General features: G+C 40.5%; 1 protein-coding gene across 2 annotated transcripts in view; it reads left to right on the forward strand.

Moving 5' to 3' along the window:
• LOC126272042 (multiple epidermal growth factor-like domains protein 8) overlaps positions 1-21,926 on the forward strand; it is a 371,715-nt gene that overhangs the window by 296,896 nt on the left and 52,893 nt on the right. For both annotated transcript variants that reach the window (XM_049974556.1, XM_049974557.1), the window contains exons 28-36: positions 10,284-10,554; positions 10,674-10,815; positions 10,912-11,101; positions 11,196-11,413; positions 11,562-11,704; positions 11,798-11,931; positions 18,850-19,075; positions 19,695-19,881; positions 19,958-20,086. In XM_049974556.1, coding sequence (XP_049830513.1) covers positions 10,284-10,554; positions 10,674-10,815; positions 10,912-11,101; positions 11,196-11,413; positions 11,562-11,704; positions 11,798-11,931; positions 18,850-19,075; positions 19,695-19,881; positions 19,958-20,086 — 1,640 coding nt within the window. The remainder of the gene's footprint in view (positions 1-10,283; positions 10,555-10,673; positions 10,816-10,911; positions 11,102-11,195; positions 11,414-11,561; positions 11,705-11,797; positions 11,932-18,849; positions 19,076-19,694; positions 19,882-19,957; positions 20,087-21,926) is intronic.

Below are 21,926 nucleotides of genomic sequence, written 5' to 3' on the forward strand. Positions count from 1 at the left end.
GGCCAGCTGCCAGCAGTCTCTAAGCATTTGAGGGCTCACATAAATGTGCAGAAGTATGACCCCAAATCGTTCCCCTCCCTGGCCACACCTTGGGACTAGCGAAAGGCTAAGGATGGCAGCGATACTTACTCTCCCCAGTACCTCGTCCGTACACGAGTTGATGGGGAATCATTCAGGTCAACAAAGCCTCAGTTTTTTGTGGAGCATTTAGAGGACAAGTTTGAGGAGGTGGAGGGCTTGTCCAAAATGCGCTCTGGGTCAGTCTTGATCAAAACAGCATCCTCTGCCCAGTCACGGGCATTACTCGCCTGTGACAAGCTGGGGGATGTTTCCTTTTCCATCACACCCCATAAAACCTTAAATATGGTCCAGGGTGTTATATTCCATAGGGACCTTCTCTTACAGTGTGATGAGAAGCTGTGTGCCAATGTAGAGCGGCGAGGTGTTCACTTCATCCGGCATGTCCATCGGGGTCTGAGGGATAATCATGTTGCGAACAGTGCCTTCATCTTGGCCTTCGAGAGTGACACATTGCCCGAGAGGATCAAGGTAATGGTCTACCACTCCGGTGTCAAGCCATATATCCCTCCCCCGATGCAGTGCTTTAAGTGCTGGAAGTTCGGCCATATGTCTTTTTGCTGTACTTCCATCCTCACATGTCGAGATTGCAGACACCCATCACATCCCAATACTCCATGTGGCTTGCCAGACTGCAGATTTTACAGAAAGAGAGGAAAATCACGGAATATAAGACCCTGGACTGACTGACCTACACCAAGGTTAAGCAATAATATGAGCACCTACATCCTGTGGCTATGACCTCCACATACGCCACTGCTACGAGAACAGTTGTAGTCCCATCCGTTGCACCAGATTCAGTCAACTCCCTCCTTGATGATGGGCGGGTGGGGGGAACACTTCCCTCCCTGTTGCTCCTTCACCACCTACTTCAGGAGTAACACCCCCCCCCCCCCCCCCCCCCAACCATTGGGGACATCAGTCCCCATTTCCCAGCCAGAGAAGTGTAAGTCTTCTTTGGCTCCTCTTGCCAGGAAGGGGTCCCTTGGGTCCCTCCCTTCCCGGGTTCTGACCAGTGGCTGAAGCAACCGCAGGTAGCTAGTCGTAAGACTTCATGCTCCTCCTCCATTCCTGAGACTGACCTAGTGAAGCACTCCCAGCCAGAACCACCAAAGGAACAGTGAGAGAAACAGAAAAAGAAAAAGGCACCCAAGAATCCAGACCATGCGATGGCACCCGTACCACCGCTTCCTAACAGCTCTGCATCTCAGGATGAGGTGGAGATTCTGGTGCCTGCTGAGGACCTACATATCCCCGGACCATCAGATGCAATGGATGTCACTCGCACATGTACTCAATCGGTGGTAGCAGGTGACCCTCAGGCATAACCTGCCTCCTTGGGTGCTTCATGCGTCTCCAGCCTAATAATGTCACCCTCCAGTGGAATAGCGACAGTTTTTTCCACCACCTTGCTGAGCTCCGATGACTTCTCAGCCTTCGTCCTTTCTTTTGCATTGTTCTCCAGGAAACTTGGTTTTCGGCGATGTGAACCCCTGCCCTCTGCGGCTATCGGGGTTATTATAAGAATCGTGCAGCTTATGAGAGGGTATCTGTTGTAGTCTGTGTCTACGTCCTTAACTCTCTTTACAGCGAGTGTGTACCTCTTCAAACAACTTTAGAGGATGTCACTGTTAAGGTGTGGATGCCTCAGGCTGTTACTGTCTGCAGTCTCTATCTTCCACCAGATGGTGATGCCCCGCAGCATGTTTTGGCTGCACTGATAGCCCAACTGCTGCAACCTTTTCTGTTATTGGGCAACTTTAACTCCCATAACCCTTTATGGGGTGGATTGGTGGCAACAGGCCAAGGCACTGTCATTGAGCAAGTGCTGGCACAGCTCAACCTTTCTTTTTTAAATAATTATGCCTCCACACATTTCTGTGTGGCGCATGGCACATACTCAGCCATTGACCTTGCGGTCTGCAGGCCTGGCCTTCTACTATTTGTCCAATGGAATGTGCATGATGACTTGTGTGGTAGTGACCACTTTCCGATCTTTCTGTCACTGCCCCAACATCACTTCCCTGGGCGCCTCCCCAGATGGGCTTTGAATAAGGCTGTTTGGAACTCGTTTGCCTCCATTGCCACTATTGAGCCTCTGTCTCATGACACCATTGATGTGGTGGTTCACACGGTCACCACTGGCATCATTTCTGCAGCAGAGTCTGCTATTCCTGTTCTTCTGGGTCCCCTCCATGGAGGACTGTGCCTTGGTAGTCACCAGAGATTGTGAGGCGATTTGCGATCGCAGGTGAGCCTTCCATCATCATAAGTGCCACCTGTCACTGGACCACTTCATTGCCTTTAAGCGGCTCCGTGCCAGAGTCCGACGCCCGACGCCTTATTCACCAACAGAAGCAGGCATGCTGGGAAAGGTATGTCTCCACCATTGACATCTGCATGTCTCCATCACAGGTTTGGGCCAAGATTAGGCGACTCTGGCTATCAGACCCCTGTCAGCGTATCTGGGCTTTCCCTAATTGGAGCAGTCTGTACTGAATCCCTCACAAGTGCAGATGTCTTAGCAGAGGACTATGCTCAGAGTTCCACTTCCACGAATTACCCACTGGCCTTCCGCTCCCTGAAAGGGTGGTTGGAAAGTTGGAGCCTTTCATTCAATACATGCCACAGCAATGCTCCATCAGTGACTAGAATTCCAAAGTGCCCCAGCTGCTAGCCCTTATATGGCTCCCAGGCCAGATCGCATCCACTCTCAGATACTCAAACACCTCCCTGTGAACTGCCAGCGACGCCTCCTAGACCTTTTCAACTGTATCTGGGTTGAGGGTGAGTTCCCTTCACAATTGCAGGAAAGCATCGTCTTACCTGTGTTTAAACCAGGCAAGAACCCACTGGAGGTGGACAGCTACTGCCCCATTAGCCTCACCAACATTCTGATCAAGTTGCTTGAACGCATGGTGAGCTGGAGGTTGAGTTGGCTACTTGCGTCTCGGGGCGTACTGACTCCATCCCAGGGTGGGTTCCGTAAGGGCCGCTCTGCCACCGGTAATCTGATCTGCCTGGAGTCTGCCATCCGCACGGCATTTGCCTGCTGTCAGCATCTGGTTGCCGTCTATTTTGACATATGGAAGGTGTATAACATAACATGGCGACATCACATCCTCACCAAGCTTAATGGGTGGGGTCTTAGGGGCCCGCTCCCGATTTCTATTCAAAATTTTCTGTCACACTGTTCCTTCTGCATGAGAGTTGGTGCCTCCCATAGTTCCTCCTGAGTCCAGGAGAATGGGGTCCTGCAAGGCTCTGTCTTGAATGTCTGACTCTTTTTAGTTGCTATCAATGGGCTAGCTGCAGCTGCTGGAATGTCCGTATTGCCTTCGTTATATGCTGATGACTTTTGCCTGTACTAGAACTCCTCTGGCATTGTGGTTGCTGTACGGCAGCTGCAGGCCGCTATCGGCAAAGTGCAGTCTTGGGCCGTATTGCGCGGCTTCCAGTTTTCGGCTGCCAAGACATGTCATGCATTTCTGCCGGTGTCGCACTGTTCACCCTGAGCCACGGCTTTATTTTGATGGCAAACCTCTTGCTGTGGTGGAGATGCATTGGTTTTTCGGATTGCTTTTTGATGCCCGGTTGACTTGCCTCCCTCATATTCGGCAGCTTAAACCAACGTACTGGCGGCATCTTAATGCTCTATGTTGCTTGAGTCACATCGGCTGGGGTGCCGTTCAGTCTACCCTTCTATGACTTTATCAGGCATTGATTCAGTCCCGTCTTGATTATGGGAGCCAGGCTTACGATATTCCTCTGCGGGATCCGACTGGCAACTGGAGCTTTCCGCAGAAGCCCTGTAGACAGCATCCTTGTGGAGGCTGGTGTCCCTCCATTGCGGATACAGCACCAATGATTACTGGCCGCTTATGCTGCACATGTTTGTAGCTTGCCCAGGCATCCCACTTACTGTCTCCTGTTCCCCAAATCGGCCCTCCGTCTTCCCAAACAGCGGCCCCAGTCAGAGTGCATGATAGCAGTTTGCATCCAGGCTCTTCTCTCTGGGCGTGAGTCTTTTTCTCTCCTACCTCTTTTCTGGGCCCATTTACATATATTCCCATGGTGTGTGCCCCGCCCATGACTTCGGTTGGATTAGGCACAGTATCCAAAGGACTTAGTCCCTCCTGAGGCCCTCCACTGCCGCTTTCTTTCCATCCTTGCCATGTTTCATGACTCTGACTTGGTCTATACCGAAGACTCGATGGTTGCTGATTGAGTTGGTTATGCTATTACTCTTGTGGATTATTCAGAACAACACTCATTGCTGGCTGGCTGCAGTGTTTTCACTACATCTACATCTACATCTACATCCATACTCCGCAAGCCACCTGACGGTGTGTGGCGGAGGGTACCTTGAGTACCTCTATCCGTTCTCCCTTCTATTCCAGTCTCGTATTGTTCGTGGAAAGAAGAATTGTCAGTATGCTACTGTGTGGGCTCTAATCTCTCTGATTTTATCCTCATTGTCTCTTCGCGAGATATACGTAGGAGAGAGCAATATATTGCTTGACTCTTCCGTGAATGTATGTTCTCGAAACGTCAACAAAAGTTCGTACCTAGCTGTTGAGCCTCTCTCCTGCAGAGTCTTCCACTGCAGTTTATCTATCATCTCTGTAATGCTTTCGCGATTACTAAATGATCCTTTAACGGAGTGCGCTGCTCTCTGTTGGATCTTCTCTATATCTTCTATCAACCCTATCTGGTACGGATCCCACACTGCTGAGCAGTATTCAAGCAGTGGCCGAACAAGTGTACTGTAACCTACTTCCTTTGTTTTCGGACTGCATTTCCTTAGGATTCTTCCAATGAATCTCAGTGTGGCATCTGCTTTACCGATGACCAACTTTATATGATCATTCCATTTTAAATCACTCCTAATGTGTACTCCCAGATAATTTATGGAATTAACTGCTTCCAGTTGCTGACCTGCTATTTTGTAGCTAAATGATAAGGGATCTTTCTTTCTATGTATTCGCAGCACATTACACTTGTCTACATTGAGATTCAATTGCCAGTCCCTGCACCATGCGTCAGTTCGCTGCAGATCCTCCTACATTTCAGTACAATTTTCCATTGTTGCAACCTCTTGATACAACACAGCATCATCAGCAAAAAGCCTCAGTGAACTTACGATGTCATTTATGTATATTGTGAATAGCAACAGTCCTACAACACTCCCCTGCGGCACACCTGAAATCACTCTTACTTCGGAAGACTTCTCTCCATTGAGAATGACATGCTGAGTTCTATTATCTAGGAACTCATCAATCCAATCACACAACTGGTATATTAGTCCATATGCTCTTACTTTGTTCATTAAACGACTGTGGGGAACTGTATCGAACGCCTTGTAGAAGTCAAGAAACACGGTATCTACCTGTGAACCCGTGTCTATGGCCCTCTGAGTCTCGTGGACAAATAGTGCGAGCTGGGTTTCACACTACCGTCTTTTTCAAAACCCATGCTGATTCCTACAGAGTAGATTTCTAGTCTCCAGAAAAGTCATTATACTCGAACATAATATGTGTTCCAAAATTCTACAACTGATCGATGTTAAAGATATAGGTCTATAGTTCTGCACATCTGTTCGAAGTCCCTTCCTGAAAACGGGGACGATGTGTGCCCTTTTCCAATCCTTTGGAACGCTACGCTCTTCTAGAAACCTACGGTACACCGCTGCAAGAAGGGGGACAAGTTCCTTACTCTGTGTAAAATCAAACTGGTATCCCATCAGGTCCAGCGGCCTTTCCTCTTTTGAGCGATTTTAATTGTTTTTCTATCCTTCTGTTGTCTATTTCAGTATCTACCATTTTGTCATTTGTGTGACAATCTAGAGAAGGAACTACAGTGCAGTCTTCCTCTGTGAAACAGCTTTGGAAGAAGACATTTAGTATCTCGGCCTTTAGTCTGTCATCCTCTGTTTCAGTACCTCTGTTTCAGCACCTACCGCTTTGACATAGGACCAAAATTTCTTAGGATTTTCTGCCAAGTCAGTACATAGAACTTTACTTTCGAATTCATTGAACACCTCTCGCATAACCCTCCTCACACTGCATTTCGCTTCGCGTAATTTTTGTTTGTCTGCAAGGCTTTGGCTATGTTTATGTTTGCTGTGAAGTACCCTTTGCTTCCGCAGCAGTTTTCTAACTCGGTTGTTGTACCACGGTGGCTCTTTTCCATCTCTTACGATCTTGCTTGGCACATACTCATCTAACGCATATTGTACGATGGTTTTGAACTTTGTCCACTGATCCTCAACACTATCTGTACTTGAGACAAAACTTTTGTGTTGAGCCATCAAGTACTCTGAAATCTGCTTTTTGTCACTTTTGCTAAACAGAAAAATCTTCCTACCTTTTTTAATATTTCTATTTACGTCCGAAATCATCGATGCAATAACCGCTTTATGATCACATATTCCCTGTTCTGCATCAACTGATTCAAATAGTTCGGGTCTGTTTGTCACCAGAAGGTCTAATATGTTATCGCCACGAGTCGGTTCTCTGTATAACTGCTCAAGGTAGTTTTCAGATAAAGCACTTAAAAAAATTTCACTGGATTCTTTTTCCCTGCCGCCTGTTATGAACGTTTGAGTCTCCCAGTGTATATTCGGCAAATTAAAATCTCCTCCCAGAACTATAACATGGTGGGGAAATCTACTCGAAATATTTTCCAAATTATTCTTCAGGTGCTCAGCCCAACAGCTGCTGAGCCTGGGGGCCTATAGAGACATCCAATTACCATGTCTGAGCCTGCTTTAACCGTGACCTTCACCCAAATCATTTCACAATTCGGATCTCCGTCAATTTCCTTTGATACAATTGCACTTCTTATCGCTATGAACACGCCTCCCCCTTCATTGTCCAGCCTATCTCTGCGGTATACATTCCAATCTGAGTTTAGGATTTCATTACTGTTTACGTCTGGTTTCAGCCAACTTTCTGTCCCTAGTACTATATGGGCGTTGTGACCGTTTATTAATGAGAGTCGTTCTGGGACCTTTCTATAGACGCTCCTGCAGTTTACTATTAGCACTTCTTGTAGAAAACAATGAAAATAGCTCCACCTGTCTCTGGATCGTATTGAAGACAGCACTAGCACTACTGGCACTATGGCTGACTAAAGGGACTCTCTCTGACTGTATTCAAAACAAACCCGAAATCTATGGAACACTATTACTAGCACTCGACAATTAAAGCTTCCTGAAAGCAATAACACACGGAAGAAGAAGTGACAAGGAATAAAAATTCAGTCAATACTTAAATTAACATAGCTCGCTGCACAGCAGACATGGAGCAGACGTCAGTTACGACGACACTTACAGAGCTGGTAGCCATGTCTCGTGCCATGGAATATATCCGCTCCTGCTCAGGTGAGTCCTTTGTCATCTGTACTGACTCCCTGAGGAGTTTACAAGCTATCGACCAGTGTTTTCCTTGCTCTCGTCTGGTGACGGCTATCCAGGAGTCCATCCATACTCTTGCTCGTTGCAGCTTCTCTGTGGTTTTTATGTGGACCCTGTGTCGTGTTGGCATCACGGGTAATGAACATGTTGACACACTGGACAAACAGACTTTTAGAGCTGGTGGTTGGCGTTTTTGAGGTGCGATCTCCAGCCAGTTCTGTGGCAGAAGGTCCTTGGTACCTGTAGCGATGGATGACGTACCCTGCCTTCACCCATCAAACTCCAGGTCGTCAAGGATACTACTGGTGTGTGGCGCTCCTCCTTGCAGGCCTCTCACAAGGACTCTGTTGTCCTCTGCCGTCTAGTCTTTGGCCACACCTGACAAACGCACGGTCAATTTTTGCGCCGCGAGGACCCACCTTTCTGTCGCTGTGGTTCAGCGTTGATGGTGGCCCACATTTTGTTGGGCTGTCCGCTTTTAACTGCACTCAGGCAGACGTTTGCGCTGCTTGTTGCGCTCCCTGCCCTTTTATCAGATGACGCTGCAATGGCAGGCTTATTTTTTTAGTTTTATTCCAGCTGGGGGGCCTTTATCTCTCTCTCCCCCCCCCCCCCCCTTTTTTTTAGTCTGGCCTTTGGCTTATGGTTTTAGATTGGGTTTTTTAATGTCTCTCTTGGTGGTTGGCTTTTCCTTTTTTCGTTTCCATGGTCTGTTAACCACTATAACACTCTATGTGCTTTTTATTCCTCGTGTTCTGGTCTTTGTCTGTGTCTTTCTTGCTCTGTGTCGTGCCTTGTCATTTCCATTGCTTGTTTTTGTTCCTTGTGGGTATTTCATGATTGTGGAAAAAGGGACCGATGGCCTTTGTAGTCTGGTCCCTTCAACCCTCATAAACCAGCTAACCAAACTACAACTGTAACTTTTTGTGAGGGCATGCTGCTTTAATGTATAGTTAAATGACGATGTGAGAGCTTCATCAAACCAGTCTCTGGACTGAAGACCACAACAAAAATTTTCTTTTACTGATCAAGTTTTGAGTGCTTTTAATGATAAATGTTTTATCTCTGTTCTTTTTATAGAACTGACTAAAGCTTTTGACTTGGTCAAACACAGGTTCTGCAGCTTGAAAAACTATAGTTACTTGATATTGAAGGCTCTTGCAGTATATAGTTTCGATCAAATACCTCAAAAACAGTAGGCAGGTGTTTGAATTCTAGCCAGTGATACTATGATCAGTTATGGTGTCTCTCAAGGTTCAGTTAGTGGATCCTTACTTTTCCTCTTATTTATAAAAGACCTGCCTCTGAATCTGTTTAACACCTTATGTGTATTGTTTGCAGATGACACAGATTCCATCTTTTCAGGTTGTAAAGGACGTAATAACAGAGTCTATCAACAGGCTAATTTTCAGGATACACAAAATAAACTATTATTAAATAAAAGTAAAACAACCCATGTGCTTTTCAGTGCTTCCAAAAATCACAGTACATACATGGAGCCCTTGCTGATTGATCATGAAATGATAGAGCAAGTCAATGAGATTAAATTTCTTGAGTCGTGGATTGACAGTAACTTACAATGAAATAGTCACAGAGAGAAACAGCTTAAGAAATTGAGCAGTCTGTGCTATATTTTTCATATTCTTAGTTAGTTCTGTGATATTTCAATTCAAAACTGTGTATTTTGCTTTAGTACAATCAAGTCTCTCTTTTGGTATCCCATTTTGGTGGTCAGTGTCGGGTAAAATTTTTGTGATGCAGAAATGGCTCTTAAAGATAATGAAGCAGGTGTATCTGCATCCTCCACTAAGCCTGTTTTCAGGGAACTGAAAATACTGCCTGTTCTATGCAGTTATTGCTTAGAAACTGTGACTTTTGTTAACAATAATTTGCATTCTTTGATACCTGAAGTCTATTCACAATTGTACTACTCTTTCTAGTGCAGACATTCACCTTAAAAGTCAAACACTGACCAAAATTTTACATGGTGTAAGTCATATAGGCGGTGTGCTTACAATAATTTCCCCTTTTCAGTTTAGGGAAAATAGAAATGCATCTAGGAATAACATAAAAAGTATCTTATTTATATACTATTTTTATTCTGTTGATGACTACCAAAATTCCGATTTGTTGTAACAGTTCTCATACTTTCAGTCTACAGTTCAACTGTACTTTAGTATGTCTAAAGGTTAATGGAATATTGTATAATTGGTCCGAATTGTGCTATTTTGATTATGTGCTTTAGTTTTAATTTTTAGTGCTGCTAACTTTCAGTTAATTAATTTTTTACCTGCAAATCTTGTGTGATGAACTATGTCGTACCCCGTTATTAGAGTGTACCAACATAAGCCAGTCTGTTTAGCAGTGGGTAAATTGTGTTTCATATTGTAAACTGAGCTTTGTTCTACAAATTTAAGTTTGTCCAATACCCTCACATATTTTGACTTGATGGACCAGATAAATAAATAAAATAAATAATTGAAATTATTAATGTTATAAGTAAGGATTCAAAATATGAAGCTGTAAAATAAGTAAATGAGGATGTCATCTACTGTCTTGATCAAGGAAGACAACAAGACAAGATGAGAGCAAAATCAACAACAATGAAATCATACAGTGTAGTATGACATGGGATTCTGGCTGACATAACTATTTGCATCATACAGTTTTCTCCAACCCTTTCATTATTTTCATTTGATGGAAAACCTCTGATTCTGAAAAGTAGTGTGGTAATCATTTCATAGTCTTTCTTTATACACAAATAAAATGATAAATACTTCTGTTTCAGATGTTCATGTAGTCGGTTCCCCTCCACCAGCCACATATGCTCACGGTATGACATATGACCCTGAAAATGGTGCAGCATATGTAATTGGTGGTTTTGACGGAGGAGTGCAAAGTCTCGTAATAAAAATTGTATTTCCCAGAGATCTCTGTAACTTATGGACAAGTAAGGACAGATGTATTACATCTGTGGGTTGTTCATACTGTGAAGTGGCACATAAGTATGGAGAAACTACTTCAGTGTGTTATTCAAACAGCCAGCCACTTGCTGACAGGTCAGTGTCTGTGTCTCGTTTTAGCTTATCAGTTGTCAAATATCTGCTCAGGTAGATAGTAATGTCAGGTTTCCTTGTGTGCTAAAGTTGTCCTATTTTTCTGCAATGTTCTCATTTAGTTGTGAGAGCTCCAATGGCACCATTAAAACCAACAATGGTGTTGTGTGTAATGCAGAGTGGTTTGCAGGGAGAACATGTGAGCAGTATCAAAGCTGCACCGACTGTCTTGCAAAGTGGCCTAGCTACTCCACAGAAATGAAGGTACTGATTCTGACAGTAGAATATTATATTAGAACATTGAGGAAATAATTTTTATTTTTGTCATTCAGGAAAGCTTATTTTTGTTTTCATGATCAGGTATGTGGTTGGTGTGCAAATTGTAATTCTCCAAAATGTGGAGCAGTGGAGGACTTAGAGGACAAAAAAGACACCACAGAAAGAATTACTGATGTTGAACAGTGTCCAGAGAAAATGTGTCCAGCATCTGACTGTGAAAAGTGCCTAGATACAGGTTCATGTATCTGGACTAGACAGGTGCAGCAACATTGTGAGTCTGAACAATGTTTCTAGATGTTTAGTCTCTTTAATACACATGCTATTTAATTTTGCATTAATTTCTGCAATTTTCTTTTTTTTACAAGCTGATGATTTCAGAGCATTAGTGAATCAGGAACCTATTTTTAACTGGAGTTGTGTGCCTGATAGTATTCCCAAAAGGTCGTCCATAAAAATTGAGTCAGCTCCACCAGCTTCATGTCCGAATCGCTGCAGTGAGTACAAGGATTGTCAGAGTTGCTTGAACACTACGGGATCTGAAGGTGGATGGCACGAATGTCGTTGGTCAGTGCAACTTAATGAGGTATATTGTTTCATCTATCTTTGATATACTTAACCTTTCAAATTTAGGAAATCACTTACATGAATTTTATTATCTAAGGCCATTCTTTATAGTCTTCTGTCTTAATTACGTTTACTGGCAAAAACTGACTTCTTACTTTCTTTCTAAGTGTATTTCCCCTAGTTACCAACCTCTGTACTGTGCTGGTGGTGTATGTGGTCTGGTATTAAGAGGCGATGACATTGATCAATGTCCAGAACAGTGTTCTTCATTCACACAGTGCTCAACTTGTCTGAAGCATGCACATTGTGGGTGAGTGATTTGCATGTATAAATGGTACAGATAAGGGAGAAAGAAACAAATGCATTATCAGAATTTGTTATAATGTTCTCTTCAAAACTACAGGTGGTGTGCTCTTTCAATGAGTAATGTCACAGGGCTTGGAGTGTGCACTGAAGGATCCCTTGACAGTCCTTCAGATAGACCTTCCCAGGAAACATGCCGTGCACTCTACTATAAGCAGCAAGCTGAAATGTCAGGTTTGTGTTATTAAATGAAGCATTTGCAAGAATTTTCTGTAGTTAGATGTTTCTTCAACTTAACCAAAAACATAGCACGCTACAAAAAAATCATATACTTTCGTTAGATCAAAGATTATGCCTCCAGCCTCAGCTTATCATTGTGTTACAAACCAAGAAATAAATTGCATTTTTTATTGATCTTCTGTTCCTGAATCCCAATTGCGATTCTTGCAACAAATTATGTGTACTTGTATATGTTCCAACTGTTATGAGCAGCCTTCTCAAAAATTTTCAGTAAGGAAACTGTCATGTAATTATATTCCCCCATCCCCCTTTAGGAAATGGTTGTACTAACAAATATTTTAATGTATCTGTAAAATGAGCACTTGACTGTCAGAAAATTTGGCATAAGCGAAGCCAAGACAGATTATCCCATTATATCTCATCGGCAAGGTCAGGATACTTAATAGCTATAGTCACTGTAGATGAGAGACCGGTTCTGCAAGAGAGTTTGTGGATTTAAATACCTCAGAGTCCTTTTTATGGAGAACTTGTCATTCGAAGTAGAGATTGACACTGGGGTACAGGCGGGAAACTGATTCTTCTATGGCCTAACACAATTGCATCGGTGCAGAACTCTCTTGAGACAGTTTAAGATTCAGCTATATAAAACCCTGATCCAACTTTTGACACTATATGGCTGTGAGAAGTGCAGTTTGTGAATGCAGAACTTTCATAAACCTCTTGTACAGGGTGTCTTGCAAAAGACACCTGGGAGTGGCCTGCGGGTCGTGCGGCACATTTGTCGGCTGTTGTCACTTAGTTCTCAGACATCAGTACTTTGCACATTCTCCCTACACTGCAACTGAGTATACTGGTGTTTTCTTCTGAATTTTTTGTCACATTTAATCACTTCAGATATTGTCGTTAGATGTCATCGTTGCAACTACACTGAGTCTGGGACTTTCCTTGCCCATATGTCGCTGGGCCAAGTACTTAGACAAACACTGTGCATGTGTCTTCTATACTGTGCAGCTGACTGTTCAGGTGTTTTGTTTTGAGTTTTCATTCGGTATGGTATTCATGAAGAATCGACAAATGTGTCTTGAATTGTTATGTGGAATGTTGGCTTGAATTCATATGAAAATTTCCCAGTGTGCATGTTCCCAATCATTTGACAATACGCAGATTAGTGAAGAAATTTCAAGAAACTGGATCTGTGTTACACAAATGAAGACCTAGAGAACCCAAGTATTTTAACCAGAAATAAATTACCAAGATATGGGAGGCCTTGGAAAGAAGTCCGAGAAAACCTCTGTGCCGTTTGGTACTTCAGACTGGTGTGTCAAGAGCATTGCTCACAGAACTGTGCACAAACTGAACTTGAAACCATAAAAAATAAGGGCAATGCATCATCTGAGGAACTCTGATAGTGTTGCTCGATACCGTTATTGCAACTGGCTGTGAAAGTCTGTGCACGATGGGGAAGTTGATCCTGAGATGCTTTTTTTTCTGATGAAGCATGGCTGCATTTGACAGGGTACATAAATTCTCAGAATAATCAATGTTAGAGCTCCAAAAATCCTCATGAATTACATCATCAACCTCTACATGATGTGAAAACGGGAGTGTGGTGTGGAATTGGTGCAAGATGAATTACTGGACCGATCTTTTTTCACAATACAATACGTTCTGACAGGTCTGTGAACAATATACCGAATCCTTTTTTCCGAGAATTAGGACCTAATGGTGTGTGGTTATTTCATGCAGGACAATGCAAGACCGCACATTGCAAATGTTTAGATGACGGCAACAGGATAGGATAGTTGGCTGGCCCCCTTGTTCTCCAGATATAAATCTGCATTATTTTTATCTTTGGGGAATATTAAAAGACAAAGTTTATTCAACCAGTCCCCACTCGCTTGAAGAGTTGGAAGATGGGGTTTTGCTAGTCATTTCCCAGATTTCGGCAGTCAAAATTCGTTGAGTGTTTGTTAATGTGTTCAGGAGATGTCATGCTGCTCTTACCACAGAGGAACATAATTTTGAGCAACTACTTGAAATAAAGGTAGGCTTAAGTTAATCAGATGGCAACTCAGGGGAATCGCATGCACAGCTGACTATCGGCAAATTGGTGTCCAAGAGTCAGGCGTGGCGATGGCGACGGGCAGATGCGGTGCTGGCCACGCGATCCACCAACCGCTCCTGACTGTCTTTCATGAGACACCTGATATTTGAGAGAAAAGTGCTGCAGAAGATGTTCAGTCTAGTGTTGGATGCAAACACTGGCGAATGGATGATCAGACACAACCATGAGCTAAACGGACTACACTGACTACCAATATAAGGGGAATTGTAATATGCAAGCAACTGCAGTGGGCTAGACATGCTCTTATATGGAAGGCTACAGGTGGCCACAAAAGCTCCCGAATTTCATCCTCACAGGTAGGAAACTCTTGGAAATACCAAGGAAGAGATGGAGGAATGGTCTCCATGTAGACCTGCAATAGTCAGCGATAAGATATGAGTGGATGACGGGCTGTAAAAGTTAAGTAAAATGGCCATGTTTTTATGGTCTAGTCCCTTTCACAACATGCTCCATAATTTTTTTTTTTAATGTTAATCTCCACCTTTCAGTGATTATGTAAGCGATTCAGTTGCATCCTTGCTTATTTCCTAGTGCTGCATGTCACATAATTTTCCATGAATATAGGCTTTTATAATTTGTACCTAATGAATTTCTACTTAATGAATTTGTCAGCTATCGATGGAAAATGGTTATTAAATATTTCTCAAAACTTCGGTAGATTGCCAACCGTTTCATTCTCACATAGGAGAGATGTTGTTCACATACTTCTGCCTTGATACTTCTTTCTTACCAGACCTTATACTTCTAATTTTACTGTGAGAGTCATCTGTTATTGTTGTAGAATGCTTTGTTTTAGCTTGTGTGATGAAATTCTTCAGCGCTTGTTTGCATCATCTTCAGTAAAATCAAAACTTTCAGGATGTGGTATGAGTCAATGTATATATTTACAAAAGACAGTGAAATCAGAAACTTAATCTATATAGTTGTGTTAACAGTGAACTATCACTGTACTGCTTAAAGCTATTCATGATTATGTCAGCTAAATTTAATCGATCAAATTAGACAGAAAGATTCTGCTGTGAAATAAAACTACTGTCTCCTTAGTTATACTAAGTGGCTTCTGTTAATCTGCCAGTGGTAGTATAATTTTTATTTAATTGCAGTGACATTTTTCAAAGAAAGTATTTATCTGCATCTGTAAATACTGAGTCCTATTTACAGTGCGTAACAGCTTGCATGCAACTTTACAACAAACTGCTACTTGCCATGTAGCTAACAGAACATTTCAACCCATGAATTGAAATATTCAGATAATTTGTGGATAGAGTGATGAATGAGGTATGTTTTTAACTGTATTTTGAAGTCCCTTGTTTTATATTGGATGAGATTTTGTTGACTGTATTCCCACTGGAGTACATGACTTTGTTCTGGACCATAGACAAGGTGGCCAAGTTTACATGAAAATTATTTTTGTGTCTGATTGGAATGTGTAAATCGCTTTTTTATTATCAGCAACAAAAAATGTTGAGAAGTAATTGTATTGGAAAGTGAGTGTAAGAATTCCAAGATCCTTAAAAAGGTTTCTGGAAGATGTAAAGTCATCTACTGTATCGCTCAAAAGTATTTTGTAGAGACAATAACTTCAGAAAACAAACTCTTTAGGGGAAAATTTAAATGAAAGAACTTAGTTACCAAATCTTTATAATATGTAATTTATTTTCTTACACATATTATACATTATAATCTTTGCATCAATAATAAAACACAAATGAACAGATTACAAAGGCTCAGAAGTATGTTGTTAAAACTAAACAGAAAGAAAACAATAATGAAGTCTTAACCCATGATTTTCTTGGCTTAATACTTTAATGCATAGCCCTTTGTGTGTATTGCTGCAGCAGGCTGGATGATATAGAATCCCCGTGTTTGGCTAATGATGTCTGAGGAATGTTCTAACATTGCTTACACAATAATTTGTAGAAAGCCTCCTTGTTGGGGCAGTTTTGTTGGCGAACCTGTCAATCCAGCTCATGCCAAAGGTGTCCTTTGGGGCCTAAGTCTGTGGACTTGGGCCTGTCCATTCGAATATCTTTACTGTTCAATGAAGTATAACATTGTCACTTAATATTTCACCATACTTCAGACTATCTATTACCACATAAATTTCATAGAGAGGACTTCTACTACTTTGTAAGAAACAGCCCCACACCACATTACTTCATCCTCCTTTCTTTCTGGTAGTGAAATTTCTGTCATTTCATATGTTTTTCAGCTGTTGAACGTCCTGTACCCCATCTGAGGAAAATAGATTAAACTTGCTTTCATTACTCCTCAACATTTTTGATCAGTGTTCAGTGGTCCATGGTGCATGCTTGCAAGTAGACAGTAGTCTGGCCTCCCTAGTTTTCGCAGTTATTGAGAAGGTCAGCTGGCATTCAGATCTATAACTGCTTAGTGATGTTTAACTCTTAGAACTTGGAACTTCACCTGTAGATCATGATGTATTGCCTGGGCTGGTTTTTTGGGATCAGCCATTGATTGCCTCCAGTGTATCCTATCTTTTTATTGGGTAGTTCTTCGAGGCGGACCTCTTCCTGCATTTTTTTTCTGAAGCCTTGCCCAGACACTCACAAGCTGTTATAAGATGCTGAAACACCTTTACAATGAAGATAGAATTTGCCTGTGACTTAGTGCTCTTAAGACAGCTTGTCTCAGATCTACTGAATATTCTTCACTTTTAGGTATTGCTATAAATAAATACATATATTACAATTAGATTTGCTTTATGTAGTTAGGTGTGCAGCAGTGTTCCCATTCCACAAAAGACTTATGAACCTCTTGAAAACTCTGTTTGTAGCTAAAATCCATGCTCACCTTCATACTCAACAATTAATATGTGTAACCGTGGTGAAGTCAAGCAGTTTTCTGTATGATCAACCCTTTTTTGTTTTTTAAAATTCCTTGTGTAAATGAACATGCCTACTAATTCAACTACAAAATACTTCTGAGTTATTCTGTACTTTCTTGTAGTATTCTCACTGCTTGCTTCTACTGAGTGAACACTTCATTTATTTTGGTGCACTAACAAAGAAGATAATCTCATGAACAACAGGGAGTGAAAATATACAAAATAAGCCAACACTTTTGTCTTTAAGTGAGAGATGCTTCTGAAGGTATAAAGCACTGAACTGATCTACGTGATTAGTTCGTGTTTTGAATTAATTTTAGCAAGTTATCCATCTGGACCCAAAGGAATGTTATACTGTGTTTTATTTTGAGTATTACCATTAATAACGATGTCTGCTGCTGTCGGTTTGTTCAGTTGTCATCTCAGATATATCTGGAAAGGCTATGTTTGAACTCTTGATTACACTTGCATCATCAACAAACATTACAGTTTATTGAACCACCATTTGTTTAGTTGAAGTACAAGAGTAAGTCCATTACCTGTCATTATTGTGACGAAGTTCCCATTACCTCATACATGATATTGTGATGCTATTTGTTATCCAAAGTGGTTGCTTATTAGTCCTGCTTTGCTGCTTACAATTTTTGACTGGAAAAGAGATATCAAAGACAGTGATGAAGGTTTGTAAAAACGTATATTTCTTGTTATTTGTGTTGCCTTTAGTGTAAACACCTGCCGAGTGTACTCTTTGAGAATAGCTTTAAACGCTTGCATTGCAGGTGGACTCATTTCTTCATTAATTCATTTCAGTGTTTACATTTGTGCATCGTTATCTGACAGGCATTACCAGTTTTTCTCAGTGTTTCCCTCAACTAGGAAACAGTTCATCGAGATACTGATTATGGATGTGCTGTTGTTTCCCTTTGAGCTGGAAAGTAAACAGTCTGTATCATGTTATAGAACTTGAGTTGACCCACTAACACACTGTTTTACCTGAAGAAATAGTAACAAACTTGATATCAAAATGTGTGTACAAAATTAACTTGATATTTTTCCTCACTTAGCACCTCACCAATTCTGGAGAGTAAAATACTTTAGTCCTCTGTAGAAGATTCAAAAAATGCAGCTTAAGAATTTAAACATACCTGCAAATTTGCACAAAAATTTTGATATGCCAATATTTTTCACTGAACTAATTTCTACCATTAAGGAAACCTCCGTTAACTGATTTCATCATGAAAGGTCTTGATTTTATACAAGTTACTGTATGATTCAAGCCTTAAATATCATAAAAATATAGTTTAAAATTAGATTGTCCATGTGCAGTTCACATCAAAATTTTGTACAAGTTTCTCTCTAGTTTTTCACAAATCGAGATTCATGAAAACAAATAACACTAAACTTACAGACCATTTGAATCCACTTTGTATGGTTTTTGCTTTCTTTGATTTGCCAAAGCAAGGGTTTTTATTGTGTTTCAAACTCTGAACAAATATCCAACCTTAGTTAACTGCCAAGATTACATTTACCTATTGTCTCATCAGTTGTTTTAACTTAGAGTATCAGTTTTACCAGAAACCCATCCGTTGTTAACACTGTTAGCAAAAATTATATATTTTCCATATGCTATTTATCTTTACCAAACAGTGTACTTACAGTGTGTGCCAGATCAAAATCTTTACTGTTTATCATAGAGCATTATTATTGTTCCTTTCCTTTCTCAGGCGTTATGTCTGATTAAAAATGGAAAGTGACGCGGACCTTGATCAAGCGTGACTTCCTTGTAACTGTACGGTATATGTTACATTGCATTTAGGATTTTTCGGGTAATTGAACATGTATCAATAATTACAGATTTCTGTAGTTGTATATATACATTTGGATGTAGATATTATTATTATTATTATTATTATTATTATTATTTGTGCTGTCCAAACAGAACAGTTGGGCCTGAACAGCTCTTCGGTGATATTGGCAAACAAAAATGCATCTGACTGTTCAGAGGATGACCTAGATTGCCCTACATTTTCATGGCATTATGTGAAATGTCCTCCAGAGAATGAGTGTCTAAATAACCACCATACATGTGACAATAAGTCAGAGATATGTGTAGATGCTTTGGAAGGATTTACTTGCGTATGTGGACAAGGATATAAGGAAGAAAGGTATGTTCCATATGTACTTTCAGAGTGTCTCTCTTTATCTCAGCAGCTAATTCTTATACTTTGAATGAGCTTTTAAAAAAGTAAATTATGGATAGAATATTTTTAATTCCAGTAACATTTAATTGATTTGTTATGGTTGTGGCATTGTGGGCTAATGAATAGAATAGAATAGAAATAGAAATAGAAATTCCTATTTTCATAAAACAAAAAAGTTACAACATTCTAGTTAAAGTAGTGTGCTGCATTATGTTTCAAATGATCATTATTGTGGTAGTCATGATACAAATAAGTACATGAATGAGTTGGAATTATAGAGGAAATTAGTAAGTATGAGAAAAAAGAATTGAATGAGTGAAAGAGATTGAAGAAGGAAGGTGGATGAATGAGTAGTTGAAGAGGAAAGATGGACTTCAAGCTGGTAGGAGAGAAGAAACAAACAGAACCATTTATACATTTCAAAATGTTTGTGGGCTTTGAAACCCAGCAGAGAGGAAAAGGATTGAAAGTGTGGATGAGGTTTCGCACTTTTAAATTATTTTAAAAAAAAAAAAAAAAAAAAAAAAAAAAAAAAAAAAAAAAAAAAAAAAAAAAACTTTTCTCACAATTAATTTTGTTGCAGATCTACATGTGTACCAGTATGCTCTAAAGGCTGTGTTAGAGGTGTGTGTGTTGAACCCAATATCTGTCACTGTGACTTTGGGTATGTTGGATCAAACTGTAGCATTCAGTGTCAGTGCAATGGACATTCAAACTGCGCTGGACCAGACAGACTTGATGAATGTATTGAATGTCATAACAATACACAGGTGATGACTGTTCATAATTAAGATTACATCATTGAATCACATTTGAATTTTTATTAATACTGTTATTTATTTACAGGGACGTCAATGTGAGAAGTGTAAGCCTCTTTATGTTGGTGATCCAACAAATAATGGCCAGTGTGTGCCTTGTTATGAATTCTGCAATGGGCATGCCGATATATGCGTTGACGTTAATATGGCGACAAAGGTACATGTATTTCTATTTTATAGTAGTTTAATTTGACCACCAATAGAATGATAATGGTTATTTGCACTTGTTTAAGTGAAGGGTCAACTTAAGCACATATGTTAACAGAATTGTGGGAGAGGACAACAGCTGAGAGAAATGGCTTAAAAAAAGTTCTGCTACCAGAATGAGTAACAACATATAATACTTTACAGCACATCATTGTTCATATGGAGAGTATATTTTCTCGAAGGATGTATCTCTGTTTGAACAAGCAGACTGAGTGGAATGTATTTTTAATTATTATTATGTATTATGGCTGTAATGACACAATGGAATGTAAACTCTAAAAATTGCAGGAATTTTCAGTATTCAGGTAGCGCTATGAGCACTTGTTCAGTGGAAAAGATGTGTTTCAGAATACTGAATATGAGCAAGTAGTCATAGCTCTTAAGATATGCACTTTGGAATACTTTTTTACTGGACATTTTTTCTTGTTTTGGTCCTTGCTACCACCTTCAAAATATGGTAAGCAAACAGCTTGCAGCAGACGAGATTTGTTTCACTGTATAGAAGATAGCTCTTAAGGTACACATTTTAGAGCCCATGTTTAGTAGACTTGTTTGCTTCAAACAATTTTTCCTGTCGTATCCCTGAATATTGACCATTCCTTTTGGAACATCCTGTAGGTACACTTTAGAATAATTTATCTTTTATTTTTTACAATATCATGCAATTGGATAGATAGGAAAAAAAAACCTACTCACCAAGCAACAGCAGCAGGAGAATACATGCAAAAAGAAGGTTATGTTTATAAAGCTTTTGGAACCAGTGGCTCCTTCTTCCGGCAGAAGGGTTGAAGGGGATGGAAGAGGAATGAAGGAAAAGGGATAGATTTCAGAAAAATCACTCTGAAGAGGGGAGACTTACCATATGGGATGAGAAGGAAAGACAGACTGTAGGGGACAACACCGGACTAGATTTGAAAACCTGATAGTGTAAAGGTAAAGGTGAAGGTGATTACAACATGTCCTTGGTTCTCAGCACCCACCCAGCCTTAATTTACATTAATTTCTTCTGTCTCAGCATTTCTTCACAGTAGCTAATCCTTTCTTCATTCCATTTCAGTTTTCTACATCTTTCATTTTCTGGCCTGTCTATTTTTCGCCATCCCCCTCCCACCTCTGATACGTGCAATGCCCTTAGCTTTTCTCTCTTAACTTGTGCACATTGTTTTTACTATGTTGTTACATTATGATCTTTTGCTTTTAGTTATCTAGTGTGCCCATTGCAACTTATATTAAAAAGATGTGTGTGATTTTATGTTAGTTTCTTTAGTTAGGTGCTAAATAATTTATCATGTTTACTAGAGCTCACAATTAGTAACCCTAACATGATTGTGAGCACACAAGAATCACTCCAATAATTATTCCAATTTTAATGTGAGAATTTAAATTTGTTTTTGTTATGAGAAACACACCATTGAATGACACCAGTGGCAGTGAAAACACCACCTTTCTGGCAAAATAAAGTTCTGCTGCCAGAATGAATACCAGTATAAAATGGTTTTTACAAGTGGAGTCCAGATTTTTGCCTCAGGTATTAGCAATGAGATGCAAAGTATCATTGCATTTTAGGATTGCTGACAGTAAAATGCAGAGCTAATTTCAGGATTCGTGTGCAATCCACTATCAGCTTCCCCATATGTAAATATGTTTTACCAAAGAACTCGTAGAATCAGAGTCATGCAAAATTAAAAAACTACTAGCCGAAGTAGAACTAGGAGACAAAAATCCAATTACTTTTCTTCAAGAGGTGCATGCTCTTGTCGGAATGCAAGTAACCAATGATTTTTGTAAGA

Source organism: Schistocerca gregaria, chromosome 5, assembly GCF_023897955.1.
Source record: "Schistocerca gregaria isolate iqSchGreg1 chromosome 5, iqSchGreg1.2, whole genome shotgun sequence".
NCBI lineage: Eukaryota > Metazoa > Arthropoda > Insecta > Orthoptera > Acrididae > Schistocerca > Schistocerca gregaria.